At 38.7% G+C, this 19,282-nt stretch overlaps 1 protein-coding gene across 10 annotated transcripts in view; it reads right to left on the reverse strand.

Annotated features, from left to right (window-relative positions):
• Nucleotides 1-19,282, reverse strand: part of PDE4D (phosphodiesterase 4D) — a 594,225-nt gene that overhangs the window by 109,747 nt on the left and 465,196 nt on the right. For all 10 annotated transcript variants that reach the window (XR_014880554.1, XM_085213713.1, XM_085213712.1 and 7 more), the window contains one exon: nt 6,809-7,000. Coding sequence is in view for 9 of the 10 variants with exons in the window: in XM_085213713.1 (XP_085069839.1) it covers nt 6,809-7,000 (192 nt within the window). In the remaining variant the exon portion in view is untranslated. The remainder of the gene's footprint in view (nt 1-6,808; nt 7,001-19,282) is intronic.

The raw sequence follows: 19,282 nt of genomic DNA on the forward strand, positions 1-19,282 counted from the left end.
TTTATTTTAAGTCATTTGTGTCAAAGGACAGTATTTTGCCTTGGGTTTTCATAGAACAGAGGACAGTTGGTTCCATTTCTTGGCTGCAGTTCAGAGCTGCAACATCACTGCAAACAATAAATAGTGGCAGAATAATAAATTTAGTGCTTTAACACTGCCATCCTCTGGCTGGTTTTGACTGTAACGTTCCATATTTGACTAAAATCTTGAAGTTTTCTTCTGTTTCATCTTAAGAGATATTTACTACTGTAAAGTTGTCTGAGTACTGGAAATAACAGAAAACTTTGTGTTACATCCCTTCCATGCCTTTTGTTTTGTTTTGCTTTATAAAGCGAACTACTGAGGCTGATTATGCAAACACTGAAGAATTAGAGGATTCTAAGTTAAACTGCTATGTACAATTAATTCACTTGCATTAACTGAATGATGTCTATGTTTTGTAATATACCTTTCCAATGCATAACAAACATGCAATACTTAACATTCAAAACACATATTGATGCAAAATAGAATGTTGGTGTGACAGTTCCCCTGAAAAATATTGTAGTCTTTACCTTGTTCAGAAAAGTTTGGAATCAGAGCTGGCTATTTTAATAATCTTTTTTCTTTATATTTTCTTCATTATTTTCCCCTTTTAAATTTTTTACTCTTGCGTTTACTATTTTTCCTTTAGTTAATTTCTGTGATACAATCACACTCATCATTTTTTGGCTTACTGATACTTGATTAACCATTCAATTATGGTTAAAACTAGTTGCATGTTACATTTCCCAACAACTGCAGAAGTATTAGCCTTAGTACAACAGTTTTTCTGTGGCAGGAGACTGTGGAAATATATTCAGATGTGAGTTCCAATAAATTTTAAATGCTGATGCATTATAATAAATTGTTGACAGGAAGAATCACGGAATCACAGAATGGCCTGGGTTGGAAGGGATGGGATCATGAATCTCCAACCACCTGCCACAACCAGGGCCACCAACTTCCCCATTTAATACTAGACTAAGCTGCCCAGGGCCCCATCCAACCTGGCCTTGAACACCTCCAGAGATGGACGGGGCATCCATAAGCTCTCTGGGCAGCACCTTACCACTCTCTCTGTAAAGAACTTCCCCCTGACATCCAACCTAAATCTTCACTCCCTCAACTTAAAACCATTTCTGCTTGTCCTGCAGTTATCTACCCTTTCAAAGAGTTGATTCCCCTCCTGTTCATAGGCTCCCTTTAGGTACTGAAAGGCTGCAATGAGGTCATCCCACAGTCTTCTTTTCTTCAGGCAGAACAAGCCCAGCTCCCTCAGCCTCTCTACCTAGGGGAGGTGCTCCAGTCCTCTGATCATCTTTGTGGCTCTCCTCTGTACACTCTCCAACAGCTCTCTGTTTTTCTTGTACTGGAGACTCCAGACCTGGACACAGTACTCCAGGTGGGGCCTCACAAGGGCAGAGTAGAGAGGGACAATCACCTCCCTGTCCCTGCTGGCCACCCCTCTTCTGATGGAGCCCAGGATACCATTTGCCTTCTGAGCTGCAAGAGCACACTGCTGGCTCATGTGAAGTTTTTCATCCATCAGGACCCCCAGGTCCTTCTCTGCAGCACTGCTCTCAAGGACTGCTCCTTCCAGTCTGTCTAAATGCCTGGGATTCCTCTGGCCCAAGTGCAAAACCTTGCACTTTGCTGTGTTGAACCCACCTTTCAAGCCTGTTGAGGTCCCTCTGAATGGCATGCCTTCCTTCCACCGTGTCAACCGCACCACTCAGGTGTCATCAGCAAACTTGCTGAGGGTGCACTCGATTCCATCATCGATGTCATTGATAAAGATGTTAAAGAGCCCAGTCTCAAGACAGACCCCTGGGGAATGCCGCTCATTACCGGCCTCCACCTGGACATAGAGCCATTGATGACCACCCTCTGTCTGTGGCCTTTCAACCAGTTTCTTATCCATCGAATGGTCCACCCATCAAATCCACATCCCTCCAATTTGGAGATAAGAATGTGATGGGGGACCATGTCAAAGGCCTTGCTCATGTCCAAGTAATGACATCGGTCACCTTCCTCTTGTTCACCAATGCTGTCACTCCATGATAGAAGGCCACGAGATTGGTTAGGCATGACCTTCCCCTGGTGAAGCTGTGCTGGCTGTCTCAGATCACACGCTCATTCCTCATGTGATCAAGCAGGTCGTCCAGGAGGATCTGTTCCATGATCTTCCGAGGTACAGAGGTTAGACTCACCGGCCTATAGTTCCACAGGTCCTCCTTGCTCCCTTTCTTATAAATGGGAGTGACATGACCCTTCCTCCAGTCATCGAGGACCTCACCTGACAGCCACGACTTTTCAAATAGGATGGAGAGCGGCTCAGCAACCACCTCAGCCAGCTCCTTCAGAACCCAGGGATGCACACCATCCAGTCCCATAGGCTTGTACACATTCAGTGTCATGAGGCTGCTTCAAACTTGCTCTGCCCTCACAGTGGGGGGGACTTACTGCCCTGGTCCCCACCTAGAGGTTTAGGGATGCAGGACTCAGGGACTTGAGAAGTACTAAAATCCTGGCCGCCAGTGAAGATGGTGGCAAAGAACTCATTCAGTACCTCAGCCTTCTCTTTGTCCATTGAAGCAAGTTCTCCTTTTACATTTACCAAAGGAGGTACACTTGCTTTGGCCTGTCTCTTTGGCCAATGCACCTGTAGAAAGTCTTCCTATTGTTTTTCACATTCCTTGCCAAGTTCAGTTCTGCCTGCACCTTGGCTTTCCTGATCCCACATCTGCAATACGGCATCCTTGTATTCTTCCCAGGTGACACACCCTTGTTTCCAGAGTTTGTATGCATCTTCCTTTGCCCAGCAGGTCCTTGCCGAGCCATGCTGGTTTCCTATCTCCTCTGCCTGCTTTCTTATTCAGAGGGATGGAGAGTTCTTGTGTTCTCAGAAAGGCATCCTGGAACACTAGCCAGCTCTCCTCAACATCTTTGTCTTTAAGGACAGCATCTCAGGGGACCTTGACCAACAATCCATTGAACAGCTTAAAGTTCACTCTTCCAAAGCTCAGGGTCTTGACCCCACAAAGGGTCAAGAATAGATACAAACATCCAAAGAAGAAAGTGTGCTCAGTGCTTCAGTAATTAATTTTTTAATTCAATTTATTTTCATGTGCTGAAATATTACCCAGAATTCTAGGAAATGTAGAAGAGAATTATGAGTGCAAGGATGGAACACTAATTGAATTCCTAATTGAAATGACTCATCTAAGCAATGTGATGACCTGGATTGCCCGCCTGAATGTAAAAAACTTCCTAAATGGTATCTTTACAAGAGTGCAGCACCAAAATCTTAACTTTAGTACATCTGTAAGAAATGTTACATGTCAGAAAAAGGTTTGCTTGATGAGGGTCTCCATTTACAAACTGAAAACTTTTTTTTTTGTTAATTATAAGGCAACAGGGTGTGGTCTTATTCATTTTGTCTCAGTCAAAATTGGTCACACCAGGCGGGAACAAAGCTTAAAAGTACTTCAATCTATTGTACTTAACTGGTGATGGACCTTAAATAACTTAAACCAAAACAAAGGCATGAGTTTTGTTCATCTTGACACTTACTTAGGAAGAAGTTATAAATAGATGGTCTAATTAACACTTCTAAAAACAAAATTTAAGGTGAGAATAGATATTTCCAATTATAATGATTGTGAGTGAAGTATCACATGAAATTTCACTCATTATGAAAACCAATTTCCTTTGTTGTGCATACTAGTGCTTTTTTTTTTTTTTTTAAGAGGATATTTATTGTTTTTTTTTTATATTAATGCTGGATCTTTAATGCTTTCTACATCCTTGTTCACTAGGAAACTCTTATAAGGATGTTCCTTTATTTTAGCAGTTTATAATTGAACCATAAACACCTATTTGGCAGTGAAATTAGATTAAGATTAGCAAACAAATGAACAAAAATTTTTAATTTCTATAATTTTCAGGTGACAGAAGATAGGTATTTAACTTGTTTTCACTGTATTACAAACATCTAACATCCACTACCCATCCAATCTGGCATCTACACATATTTGCAAATTATGATTCACTAACAGAAGACACACATAACACAGAAAAAATAATCTACTTCAATAAGAGGACAGACTAACTTTCCAAAGATCTTCTCCTTTCCCTCTCTTGAATTTATTAATTTTTCAATGTGGGCGAGGACAAAGCATTTGATACATCCCATACAACATTCTTTTCACTAAGCTGGAAAGACATGGATTTCATGAATTGAACTGGCTGGATAGCCGCATTTCAAATGCTGTGGTCAACAGCTCTATGTCCAGTTGGAGACCAGTGAATAATGGTGTTCCTTCAGGGTCAGTACTGGGACAAGTGCTGTTTAACATCTCTGTCATTTACATGGACTGAGTGCATCTTCAGCAAGTTTGATAGCAACACCAAGCTGTGTGGTGTGGTCAACACACTGGAGGGAATGGATGCCATAAAGAGAGACCTGGACAAGCTTGAGAGCTCAGCCTTTGTGAGCCTCATGAAGTTCAACATGGCCAAGTTCAGGGTCCTGCACCTGGGTTGGAGCAGTTTCAAACATGAATACAAACTGTGTCAGTTACAGGCTGGCAAATATGTGGAAATGGACTCGGGAGCACTGGTAGATGCAAAAGTTAGCATGAGCCAGCAGTGCGCATTTGAAGCCCAGAAAGTCAGCCTTGTCCTGATTCTAGAGATACTGGAGCACTGAGCAATTATAGAATCATAGAACCATAGAATTGCTCAGGTTGGAAAAGATCTTAAAGATCATCAAGTCCAACCACAACCTAACCATACTACCCTAACTAACAACCCACTACTAAATCATGTCCTTGAGCAGCACGTCCAGAAAAGGTTTTTAAACACATCCAGGGATGGTGACTCAACCACCTGCCTGGGGAGCCTATTCCAGTGCTTAACAATCCTTTCAGTAAAGAAGTTTTTTCCTGACATCCAACCTAAACCTTCCCTGGTACAACTTGAGGCCATTTCCCCTTGACCTTCACCTGTCACCAGGGAGTAGAGACCAACCCCGCTCTCAGCAGCAGCAGCAAGAACCTCAGCTAAGGATAACGCTGCACCTGGGACAGAGCAATGCAAGATTCAGGCACAGATAGGACACAAGTGCTGGAGAGCAGTGCAGCAGGAAGGGACCTAGGGGTGTTGGTGCCCGCAGGTAAGTATAAGCCAGAAGTATGCTCTGGCAGCCACGAGGCAAACTGCATTTTGGGACGCATTAACACAGCACAACCAGACTGGCAAAAGAAGAGATTCTCCTGCTATATTCAGCATTGATGCAGCCCATCTTAAATACTGTGTACAGTATAAAAGAGTGTTAAGGTCCTTGAATGTGTCCAGAGGAGGCAACACAGTTGGCAAAGAGTTGGAAGGCATGTCCTGTAAGAAGAGGATGAGGGCAGTTGGGTGGTCCAGTCTGGAGAAGAGGAGGTGGAGAGGTGACTTCACTGCTCCCTGCAAAATCCTGAGGAGGGGAAGCAGAGGGAGGTGTCAGACTCTGCTGCTGGGCACTGATGACATGATGTACAAAGTTGCTGGAGTTTAGACTGGAAGCTGGGAAATTTTTTTTACTGTGAAGTTGGTCAAATAATGGATTAGGCTTCCTAGCAAGGTTGCTGATGCCCCACCTAACTCAGGACATTCTGATTTTAATAATATGGTTTGAATTTTTGGATGGTCCTGTGTGGAGCAACAAGTTGGACTTAATGATCCTTGTGAATTCCTTCTAACTCAGAATATATTCTGTAATTCTATCCTATTCTACCGTAAAAGAAATCTAGCTCGCTGGTAAAGGGAAGTAATCTTTTCTCCCTAGTCCATGCTCATGAAACTCCATCTGGAGTACTGCACTCAGCTCTGGGTCCTCCAGCAGAAGGGAGACATGGAACACATTAAGAGTGTTTCCAGAAGAGGGCCACAAAAGATGCACCACTACTTTGAAGACAGGCAGAGGGAACTCAGTCTGAAGAAGAGAAAGTTCTGGGGAGATGTTGTTGTGATCTTTCAGTATTTAAAGGGAGCCTACAAGAAAGATGAGGAGGAACTCTTTATCAAGTATTGTAATGATAAGAGAAAGGGTAATACTTTTAAACCAAAAGAGGATAGATATAGATTAGTTGTAAGGAAGAAATTTTTTCACTATGAGAGTTGTGAGGTACTGGAACAAGTTGTCCAGAAAATTTGTGCATGCTGATCCCTGCAGGTTTTCAAGAATAGGTTGCATGGGATCCTGGGTAACCTGGTCTAGTGGACGGTATTCCTGCCTATGGCATGGGGCTGGAACTGGATGGTTTGTAGGTCCTTTCCAACCCAAACCATTCTGTGACTCTATGACAAGTAGTAAATCTTGTATCTAAAAACTTACAAATACCTACTCTAAATAAATGGGGAGAGCGAGGGGAAGAAAAAAAAAAAAAAGAATATTTTGAAGCAGAAATAGAGTTTGTATAGCTTGAGTTGAAAAAATCTTAATAACCAAGATATCACAGTTCTCTTTAGTGTTGTGAAAATCAGTACTGGTTGCCTTCACTATTCTGTCTAAGTTAGTACAGTGCATAAGCACATCAAGTACATCTTCATGATAAGCTTACTTTCAAAATACTACAGAAACAAATAAAGCATAAATAATGAAATAATTATCTAAATATCCATGCCATCAGTAACGCAACTGATTATTCTCTTTGAATTTTAAACATTTCTTGTGGCTGGAAAGATGTTAACATAATTACAGCCCAAAACATATGCTAAAAGAATTTCATAATGTACTTACATATCACTGGCAATAGAGGAGTTCCTGGACATAGACTTCGGAGAAAGATCATAGTCACTGTCTGACCGGTAAAGGAAAGACTCCCTACGTTGACTGTGGACAAAATTTGCCTGGAGAATTAGCCCTGATCCAGGGCTCGTCATGGGATCCAAGGGACTTCGTCCTGATGTTGTACCATTGTCCACATCGAAACTGTAAAAAGAAAGGATAAAAAGATTTGTGCCATTGGCATAAGAGTTTTGAAAGTCATGAACATTCTCCTGGCAAATTTATCAGTAGGCAGATTTGCTTCTTAATTGGAGAAATCATGATCTGGTCAATTTCACTGCTAATGCAAAAACAAGGTACACAAGAAATATAGTGTACAACAGCTGATAACCAAAAAATAAGTCTAAAGGAAACTAAATTTGGTAGTGGAAAAAAACAAACCACTATTAGGAATACAGGAACCTATGTGCTTCTCTGTATGCTGATTACTTATGGGCTCTCTACATCAGGAACATGACACAGTTCTCTTCTTAAGGCCCCATCTCTCCTGAGCTTGACCTTCATTACTCCAGTTCCCAGCAGAGTGAAGCAGATGTTCTCTTTGTTATGGAGTACCCATTCCTCATACTTCATTACTACTCAAGTACTTCAAGAATGTACTTTGCCTCTTCTCAATAAATCAAGCATGAATAATGTGTATTTGCACGCATTAGAGGCAGACAGTATTTTACAATTGGATTGAATAAATGAGCTCTGTGATCAATGCCAAACAGAATGACTACTGTGGCCATTCTTGTCTTACACCTTTGAACTCTTCAGTTTCAATCTAGTACTTCTAGTTAGTGTTTGGTAGTTCCAATGGAGCACTGCTCTCATGAGAGACGTAAAAAAAAAGACAGAGACAGTTCCACAAAGGGCTCTGAAAATCAGTACAAAGACCTTCAATGGGACTCAATTAATTAGAAACCAGTGCAGGGTAAGCAGTGCTGGGTGATGCATTCATGGCAACCCGTGCTGTTTAGCAGTGTGATAGTTGTATTTGGTACCAGATGAGTCTTTTTGCATTATGTAGCGTAGTTTCTAGATTTCATTATGTTGCAGTATGGAAGCTCAGAAGTCATGATTAGTAAGATTTTGTCTGCATATGTTAAAACGGAGCACATTCCAATAGGCAAGAAGTAGAAGGACTTATGTTTCTCTTGTTTGCATCTCTAAAACTGAAGATAAATTTTAGTTTTAAAGCATGCGAGAAAAGGTGTGTATGACCTTGGTTTTCAAATACTAAGCATAGTAACAGGAACTCAAGTAATGCTATTAAAGCACACAGGAATGATGCATGAACAAAGGGACCTATCACATAACTTTTTAGGTGTCAGTAAGCTTTAGAATTTAACAAACAATTCTAAAAATAGACTTTTTGAAAAGAACATTCACATGAAGGATAACCCACTGTTTTCAATCATGTCTAAGGGCAGTTGAAGAGAAAATAGTTGGTACATATCAGCTGTTGATTAGACTTTAGCCTGGCACATTTCACAGCAGGTACAAGCTACTCTCTGCACTAGCTTGCTTCTTGCTGTTATCTATCACTGACCTGAGGCTGCCTTGTCAGCAGTGGTAATATTTCACTGAAGTGACAGCACCCCTCCAGCCTTTTTGCGTGCTGAATGAACTAATCAAATAAATCTACACTGCCTATATATTGCCTCAGAAAACAATTTTTTTTTTTTCAAAAAAGTTATTAAGAAACAGCTACTAGCAGGCATTAAACAGGTACTTTTCAGGTAGTAATCAAAGCGTATAACAAATCAGCCATAAAAAAATTGTAATAAAGCAATACAGGTTATAAATACAGATTATTAAACAAATCAACAGGCATTTCCAAAACAATTCACTAGCAGCTAACACTGAGACATATACACTTTCCCAAATTTGGGAAATTCTTTTAATTATGTCAGAGTAATTCTGTGTCTTCTAATATACTATCATTACATAACATTATTGATTTCAAACTAAAAAAAAATAATCTGATGACAGTGAACGAGAGTTCTGCCATCAATTTGCTGAATGATTCTGGACGACGCAAAGCTCCTTTCTTTGTTTCATTTTCCCTGTTCTTTGTGCTTTTGATCACTGTGAGATCTGCTTGCAAAAAAAAAAAAAAAAAAAAAAAAGTGAAAAAATATTTCAAAGAGCAAGTCAGTATGAATACTATTATGACTGTTGTTAGATAAGATGAATGTACAAGATAGTATGAATGGTAAAACAGTAACAAAAAGAAATAAAAAAGGTAAGCTTATATGACCATACATTAATGTCCATATTTCTGTTACCAGTAGTCTGACTATTGCTACTCACTAGTAATACTAACACTGATAGATACTGATAAAGACATTGATAAAGATACTGATTTCTTTTGATTTCCTGAGTATTTCAAGAGCAGAAAAAATACAATGCCAATGAAGGTTTTGGAACATTTAAGAGCTCAAAATCATGACACTTACTTAATTGCCAAAATAATAGCATTATTTTCTTCAAACAGATGCAAAGAAACACAAACTCCTAAACACAGTCTGCATATTTTCTTCTGCAAAGGACAAAATGGTAGACATTGCATGCAATTTTAAATAAAAAAAAAAAGATGGTTATTTACTCCTGTGCTTAGCAAGACTAACTTCTGAAAGACTATATTATTTCAAATATACATATATATAAGCTTATCTAGAAAATCTGAAATCAAAGCTTTAGGGTGGTATAAATGAAGACAAAAATGATTCTGGCTCAGCAGGAAAATGCTAAAAAAGGAATGTCTATTAAATTAATTTTCTTCATGGTGGACTTAATTATTCAAACACATAAGAGGTTGGATTTCACTGAATTATAGTAACATGCAGTTTTATTAGCAGATTTGGTTTTCATCCACCTTCTGTGACGCAATATGAATATTCTCTTATTAATTTTTTTTTCCAGTCAAAAACTAAGGCAAAGCTTCCATGAATGACTTCACTGTCAGGTTATTAAATATTGACCATAAAAAGATGAGAAGTCAATTCTATAAAATCACAGTTGGTTGGCAGTGAGAGGCCCCATTGCTTGCACCATCAGGTAACTGCTTGTACAAGATGTGCACGTAGCCGTTGTGGTAGGAATTTTGTGATACTCTATTGTGTCCACTAGATGGGTGTCAAAAGTAAAGAAATGGATCCAGATATATTCGCTAGGATCTTTTACGTAAGTACCTATAATGAAAAGAAAACGTTCCATGCTACAGCAAAAGAGTGAATGTGAATACAGCACTGGTGTGCCAAAAATGTGTCTGTATAAAAAGTTTCCAAAATGCTACTGTAGTTAAGTGTCTTTAACTTACTGAGATGTGCTAGCACTTTTGGACATAAAAAGTTATAGAAATCTAAATGAAAAATGCTTTACCACGTTGAAAATAAAATGTTCCCTTCTCTGAATCTTGAGCCTCTTTTGCAAGAAATGGAGACACTGATCACGTTGTATAAAGTGAAGAGAGAATCAGAATGGGGAACTCAAGTCTTTGAGAACAAGTTGTTTTCTTTCTATATGCACCTAAAAAAAAGATAAAAAAAGACTACGATACAAAGTGTGACAGACTGTCTAGTTTGCCTGGGCAGAAACTGCAGAAAGTCGAATGTGGTTGCTTCATATTTATCTTTCCGTTCCTGTAAAGTTTTAAACTGCAGTGAGAATATGTTGTGAATGAAAAAAGTGCACAACCAGTGATAAACCAAACGTTTTTCTTTTGTTAGTTATCCTCCGCCTCCTCGCACTTTTTGGTAGAGGAGGCTCTTAAAAAAGGAAGGAGCATGGAAGTTGTTAACGAGGGTACTAGAACTGTTTTGCCACCTTTTCACAGACCCATTAATGTGCCCATTTAAAGATATCATGGATCTGCAAACAGCGCCAGGCGCTCTGCATGACTTATGTAAAGCTGAGCTGCAGTTTTCTGACAGGAACATCTAGCACGGAATCCTCACAGAAACTTCTGTGTTCAAAGAGCTTTCCTGTAACTGCAGAGATGTGAAAGCTACTAAAAACAGTGCTAATTCAGCAAGTTCCACATGCGCATTTTGACTAAATCTGTTATGACATTACTGAATACTGTTTATCCTCAAAGCCCTTCTTATCCAGAGTTCAGTGACAGCAAACATGGCATGAGATGGAAGATCAGTCTTTTTTCCTTTTTTGGCTATTCACTGTGTTTGCACATCTTGCCCACCGTGTATTGTCCAGGTTCTGTACAGAGAAGGGGATAAAGGTGGTGAACTCTCTTCAGCGACTTGTAAACTTTCATGGCTGACCTTCCTCATGCTCCTAACAGGACAAGAAGTGCTAACATCACAAGCTATCTTCAGGGAGACTGATGACTGATGATTTGCTTCAGACATACTGGGAATCTGTGGAAAGGTTCAAGATCATATATCTCAGAAGCACTGCTTCAGTGTGAGCAACTGCGCTACTTCCTTACACTGTCAAAGAATCCCTCTGCAGACTTCCTCCCAAATTCTTGAATATCTTCTCTGCTACTCTCTGCAAGTTGCTAAAATGAAGGAAGGAGAAAACTTACATACAAAATATTATTCATCATTACATAACGAGTAATAGCATCATACTGAATATGTACAATATGTATGAAAAGGATGAAAAGAAAATCTTAATATTGTTCTTACCTACTACTGAGAGCTCAGCAACTTTATCTTTTTACTACCATCCTCTTTTGTTTGTTTTTGTAGAGAAGTTAGCAATAGTAAAAGAAAGAGTCCACCTCAAAACTAAGAATTTAGGAGACTTTGTATGAGTATCAATTACGTTCCTGATGTTCCCCTAGTAAGTGAGGAATTCTCACTACATTCAGCCTCTCCTGCCTTGGAAGCTATGGGAAGGAAGAGAAATTAGCTGATCCTACAGGGACACCTTACCTTTTAAGGCCATTTTTAACCATTATAGGATGAAGCAAGACCTGAAGAAGTTAAATTTGTCTCCTGTTATGGGAGTCCACTGTCCTAGTGCTGAGCAATCTTTCCAATCTTTTACCTGCCCAGTTATCTACATACTCATCTCAATGTCTAGAATTCCTGTCCTGTCCTGCATTTCCACTTGGAAGCAATAATCCCACCATATATTTTTCTTAAAAGCAGTAATTCACTGAAGCTATCCCCTGCAGCAACTTCCTTTGGGTATGGCCTCCTTTAGAGCAAAACCAAGGTAGTAAAACTTTATTTACATCTCCAAGAGAAGAGCAAGCTATTTACAGCTTGTGCCCCAGGCCAGGGGCTCATACATAGAGGAGACAGTAGACAGTAGAATAATGGAAAGATCAGATGATTCACTCAAATGCAAAATCCCAACTTGTCCCTTGGAATGCTTGAGCTGAGAAAAATTGGAATAGATGCCAGGTGGGCATCTCACCTGGATGGCCCTCTCAGGGAATGGCCGTAGAGAAAGGCCACAAGCACCCATTTCTCATAGTTCGATATGAAAGTCCAGGGTAGGGCAAGGATCTGTAAGAAGGGATATGACAGGTAGGGTGTGTTCTTCGGCCTTGTGTATATTAATTATTATGTATTGTGAAGATTTATGCATCTCAAATCAAAGCAGAGTAGTTTTTTTCTTAGATGTGATTGATTTATTCTGCATTAATTATAGGTTATTTTAGCAGACAATTTCAGCTACTGTGAAAACCAAACCAACAATTGTGACACAATTCTTTAAAAAATGCATAGTTTCTTGAAATAATGTTACCAGAAAGCATTCTGAGTAAGAATGACACTGATTCCAAGCTCTCAGTCAGAGAGGAGTAAATGAAGAGGAATGTGCAAGGAATAAATAAAGTCTAACAGTCTTTCCTCCAAAACAGGAATTATCTGAAGACAATATGAAGAACTGCATTCTCTTCTATGTATTTTAGGCAGTTAAATCCTGTTTCATCTTAAAACAAACTACATTCACTGAGTTCAGTAAATCCAACTGTAAAATTGTCCTATGATTTGCTAATACATCAAATCATTATTAAATTTCTTTGTTAAATATGGATTTTAGACACACATCACATTAATTAACTAGACCAGACAAACACTTTGATTATGATTTTATTACTTCTCTTGGACATTTTTTAAAATTTCTTATTAATAAGCTAAGTATTAAATAGATACAGCAACTGACTGGGGTTTTTCCCTTGTTGCCAGAAATAGTTTTCCAGAATTTAATAATGAGGAAAAAGAAGCATTTCCTTTATCAAAATAAGACAAGTTGTCAGTAATCAGCCCTTGTTATAGGTTCTTGTTATAGGATAATCAGTTCTTGTTATAGGATTGCAAATGTTTAACAAATTAACTTGCAGCATCGGAAAAAAAGAAAAAAAGAAAAAAAAGTAGGTAAAAACAAATCAGTGTATTTATATAATTAAATTGCAGGCCTGAAGTTCATTTTTTACATTAATTCCCTGTCTAAGACCTTTCAAAATCTTTCCTGACTGACAGTGTCTATGCAGTGATGCAAGACAGACCACATCTGGTTTTCTCTTCCTACTTTCTTTTCCGTCTCCTCCTCCACATCTAACAAAAGCTAAAGACTTGAAGGAAATGGGGGGGAAAGGGGAAGAAGAGAAAGAGAAATATTTATCCTGACAGTCAAGAAGAAGTATTCTGTCATCACTCCAAATGTGGAGAAAAAATTCCTTTATATATGATGTAACCAGTATTTTTATTTTCCCTGTATCAAAGTTAACAAAACCTGTTACCATTGTTGCTTGTTTGTATGTTCAGAGTTGTAAGCAAATGATAATAAAAGGAACATATGACCTACATCTGAATCTTCTTTTACCAGTGTAGATTTGAGAATTCAAACCAACTGCCCACTTGTGGCTTTGGGTTTCCAGTTAAACTGTTCAGTGAGTGAGCTCTATGATTAACTCCATTTTTAGACACACTGTGGATAGATTTTCCAGCATCAAGACTACTGACAAAAAAAAAAAAAATATGTCATGAAATTTCCTTTCAGCAATGTAACTTGGCTTTTGCTCTCAGCATACCTGTTTAGGACATTAAGTTAAGAGAGGAGAAAGGCTTAATACTAGTATTAAAAGTCCAAAGAATGGGCAAATAGAAAACACGTAAGAAGTAAAAACTGAAGTAAAAAGATTTGTAAGAATGACACTACTCAAACATGTTCACAAGGGAACTTCAACTATCTGTGCAAGCTTCCATCTCAAGATTTTCAGTAAGAGGATTAGGAAATGTAGCCAGCGTCTCAAAACAAACTCCTGCATGTTTTGATATGAAGTTTCCAAGCAAGGAGCTTCCTGTGACATCTATTCCTTATTTTGGGGGATTTTGCTTTGAACAGTGTCATGATACTGAATTCAAGGCATATTTCTCATCACCTTGCAATTCTGAATGAAACATCAGTGCTCTGAGTATTTGGCACACAAACCTGTAGAGGCTTTGCTGAAGTTCTTAAATTTCATTTGCTTTTACTCCCCAATACTAGGACTCTTTTTTAGTATTTCTTTTATTTTTTCCCTTTACTTGGCATTCTTTATTCTCTGAACTTGGTCCTTGCAAATCAACATCTTTGTATTAATGTAACATACAGAAATGAATCACAGGTTCCAGATACTGTTACATAGATTTGATGTTTTGATGCCTCTTTGAAGCTGAAATATTTGGCTTATCGCAGCATAACAAGAATGCAAAATAAAAAAAATATGGGAGAAACAATATGCAAACTTATTTTGCAAGACATCTGGGAATCTCTGTAGGGTTTCTAAACTTTAAGTTGCTTTGTATGATTTTTCTATTTAGTAATCCTACTGTGGATTAGTAATTTCCATTGATATTAATATTCCTTTATTTTCAGTCCATTGGAATCAAACTTCAGAGCATTTCAGAACATTTACCTAGCAATTTATAAAAACATATAACCAACCATCAATCTTACTGACTAATCCTAATATGTAGCTCCGCTAAGATATTAGTGGAAAGCCCCTTCTTTCAGGAAACCTGTAATATAACATGAATGTAACATCAGAAACAGATTGCCACAGAAGGAAAATCCAGTTTCAAAGAGTTCAGCTCTCTCTTTCAGTGAATTCAGTTGGATATCATTATCAGAAACAGCCAAATTGTTTTTATGTTTTTTCTCAGTTAATTATGTGATGAAGCAAGCACATTAAAGGAAGAGGCAATTCCTCAGAAATAAAATATTTAAATCAATATCCTGCAGTATTTCTGAAAGCATACAGAATACAGGAATCAGATATCTCCCCAGGCCTAACACTGCCATGGGTCGGGAAGCTTCCTGAAAAAAATTCCATGATGCCTTCATAGATAGCCACAACAACAACAAATACTCAGTGTGGTTACAGAAGATACAGTTACATCTACTCTGTGCTTAGTGTCAGAAGAGTACTCTAGTCAGAAGCTCACAGGAGAAACTAGTTGTTCCCCACTCTTGCATATATGTATACAGGAACTGCACCTGGAACACAGAAGATAAGATGTGGGTTGTTTTTTTTTTTTTACCATTGTGATGTGCACTCATAGGCATCTACAAGAACAGGAGGCCATCTTCAGAGAAGAGTAGACAGTAATGGACACGATAAGAAAAGCTGCAGTTGTCTTTTTAGGGTTAAGAAAGTGTTGCTCTACATTCCAATGAAAGCTCTATGAAAAAGAGGCATCATTTTATTTGACAAGCAACAATCTTTCTCACGTTGCTCTAAAATTCTTCTATAAAATAATGTTGGCAATAAATTAAATATGAATTTTACCTGTACAAGAACTCTTGTCAGAATACATTAGCAGCAATTGCCACTTAAATCATAGCATATATTTCTTAAAGCTTAAAAACAGAGGGTATTAAGAGTTCCCGAGCTCTATAATTTATTTTTTTTTTTAATTGATTAATTGGATGCCTTTTTGCTTCCCTTTTCTACATACTGGTAATTTATTTGTGGGATGGGCTTCTTTTGCTTGTCTGTTTTTTGTACAATTTATTTAGTTTAACAAATTTGTTAAATTATTAATTGTTGCCAAATCCCTACACTCCTACAGTTATCAAGGTCCACTTCACAATCTGGGCTCTGAAATCCTAGCTGCAGTTCTGTCACATACAAGCAACAACCTTTAAAGGAAACAAAAAAGTCAGGAGATTGAGGTGGAAGGATGCCAAGGCATATCTTGAGTGTATGTGCTCATACTGTATATTATTAGGCCTTTAGATACTGATGATAGACCTTGAGTAAATTCACCTAAGAAGCCAGAAAAATAGTCCAAAACAAATTATAATTTACAATAACGTATCATTTTTGGTAATTTTTTCTTGATTTTTATTATATTATTTTAATCATGTATTATGTTATTGTAATGTCTAATAAATATCTTTACTTAAGAGGTACACCTGCATTACAAGGCTCACCTCTGTGCAGGGGAAGATCATGGTACAGATCCTCCTGGAAGCTATGCTAAAGCACATGGAACAGAAGGAGCTGATATGGGGTAACCAGCCTGGCTCCACCAAAGGCAGATCCTGCCTTATCCACATAGTGGCCTTCTATGATTGCCTTAATGGACAAGGGGAGAACCACTGATACCACCTGTCTGGACTTCAGTAAAGCCTTTGACATGGTCCCTCATCACATCCTTGTCTCCACATTGGAATGATATGGATTTGACATGTGAACTGCTCAATGGACAACGAACTGGTTGTAAGACATAACTCAGAAAGTGGTGATCAATGGCTCAATGTCTGGAACAAAAAAATGTACCAAAAAAGACCTGGGGTTCTAGTGGATAGGAAGGCAGTACATGAGCCAGCAATGTATCCTCAGCCCTGAAAGCCAAGTGAATCCTGGGCTGCATCTAAAGAAGTATGGCCAGCAAGGTGAGAGGAGAGATCCTGCCCCTATATTCTGTGCTGGGGTGACCTCACCTGGAGTACTGTGTTCAGAAGTGGAGTCCGCTATACAAAGACATGGATCTGTTGGAGTGTGTCCAGAGGAGGGCCACAAAAATGATCCAAGGGATAAAACACCTCTCTTACAAGGACAGGCTGAGAGAGCTGAGAGAGCTGGGACTGTTCAGCCTGGAGAAGAGAAGCTTCTGGGGAGACCTGATAGTGGCCTTTCAGTATCCAGAGAGGGGGTGTAAGAAAGAAGGGGACAGGCTCTTTAGCAGGATCTGTTGCAATAGTACAAGGGGAAATGGTTTCAAACTGAATGGAATTTTTTTGCAGTAAGGGTGGTGAGGTGCTGGAACAGGTTGCCAAGGGAGGTGGTGGATACTCCATCCTTGGAGAGATTTGAAGTCAGGTTGAACCACTCTGAGCAACCTGATCTAGCAGTGGGTGGCCCTGTTCATTGCAGGGGAGCTGGATTAGATGACCTTTAAAGTTTTCTTCCAACTCAAACAATTCTGTGATTGAGTTGCATTCATTTTGTGCACTCAGAGAAGTAAAACTACAATGAAAGTTTAAAATTAAAGTTTTCATCAGCATATTTATACTCAACACAACTAAACTAAGGTTCCTAAGACAATCCTAATATTGATATTTCGTTCTCTTTTGCTTCATTTTTGACCATAATGAACTGCATATGAAGCTACTGTGTTCATATTGTGCAGTTAGAGATATGCTTCCTCATGTGGTTAATCTTTACACTCTTGACTTTGCCATTGTTTTTCTCAAGTTTTCTTCTCCAGCTTCCTGTAGATTATCAAAAGCTATTCTATTGGACTACCAAAGCATTCAGACTTTAAATGCAGTGCTGCAGATTTGATTTCTAAAGGCTAGTACTTAGATGAATGTATAATACATTTTGGTTACAAGACATGTTTGAATGATCTTATCTTTTACAGACTTACGTTAGCTGTTAACAAAATATAAACGTGTTACGAGGTATAAAATTACTACATGTTAAGCAACTCTAATTTGCTAAAATACCTAGATGAGCAGAAGCCTACAAATTCTGAAGAACAATTCTCAAATTAACTTGGAGCAAGATTAAACAAAGCACTAGCTGCTAGTCTTCCTGATACCAATGCACAGCTTAGCACGTCTCACTAAAGAAAAAAGTCTCTCTTTTGAGGAATGTGGTAATAAAAATATCTGCTTACAGGCTCTACATGAAATAAGGCATTTTCTTCTAGTATTAAACCAACCTGGGAGCAGATTTGATGTAGTGGATTGAAACAGGAAGTGAAAAACCTCACTTTCTAATACATGTGAGTGACATTAAGCTGTTAAAAAATCACTGTACGTTGCAAAATAAAATACAGCATTCTCCCCAGAAAGCAATGTCTATCTAAAATTTACAGATCAGCCCGCCACATACAGAAATATTTATCTGTAGAACTATGACTACATTCGAAGACAATTCAGGCTTTTCCCATCAATTATAAAGTTATCTGTAAACACAAGCCAATTTCAGAGACTGAACTCTGTGCTCCAGTTCACATTAAGAATCTGGGAGGGGAGCAGACTGATTGCTTTCTGATGTGCTCATCCATCAACCATCTTCCCTGCTGGAACAGCTTCTACTGCTGCCATTCTCTTTCAGGAAAAGCATGTTGCCTTTCCCCATCCATCATGTGACTGAAGCCTTCCCCCTAGCACCAAACAGTTGTGTGTCAAAAGCATTACTAAATTTCATCAAATCATAATGAATAAACTACAGAATGTCTTGGGATAAAGTGATTAAAGCTCTGTCCATTCACAAACAGAAAATAAAAACGAACTGAATCAGGAGCATCTTTTGCATTAAGTTACTTCAATCTTTCAGGAAAAATTCTGAATGATCCATTTCACTTTGTGCAAAAATCTGCTTGGCAACTTGATTTCAAGAGCCTATTTTCTTGATATCGACGTCATTAGTAAGGTTGGGACAGGGCATGCCATAATTGCTGGTGCCAAGGATGTGATCACATTACTCTGGAAACATTACAAAATGTGCAACCTAGCAGCCAGAGAAGGAGAAATGTCAGCTCCTTGCCCCAGTGGACAAAACTAAAAACATGAGAGCATAACATTGCTTCTTTAGGAAAAAGCTGCATTTCCAGCTATACTTTACTGCAAGCTAGTTATTTCACTCTGTTCCCAGAATAATCAACAATTTTGCCAAATAAAAAAATGCCTTTCAAGCTGTGCCTTTCAGCTAAACTCGATTTACATGCCCAGAGCCCTGATGAACCCGCCACGCATATGATGCTGTACCCTCCACAGAGGACACAATCATACATGCACAATCAGTCACCACGACTGTGATTCTGGAGCAGAATTTACAAGTCTTCAGTTCTTAAGGAGAAACTTTAAACAGATGCGGAGCCCTCCAGGCATCTAAGGGAGGAAGAGACACTGCTGTTTTCCTCTATAAGCTACCAGGAAATTCTTTGTTCATTCTTTTGTTTTGCAGGACTGAAGGAAAATAATAGGATACACAAAACAGTTCTGGCGCTGGATGAGTCA

The sequence above is a fragment of the Meleagris gallopavo genome, chromosome Z, assembly GCF_905368555.1.
Source record: "Meleagris gallopavo chromosome Z, MGAL_WU_HG_1.1, whole genome shotgun sequence".
In the NCBI taxonomy this organism is placed as follows: domain Eukaryota; kingdom Metazoa; phylum Chordata; class Aves; order Galliformes; family Phasianidae; genus Meleagris; species Meleagris gallopavo.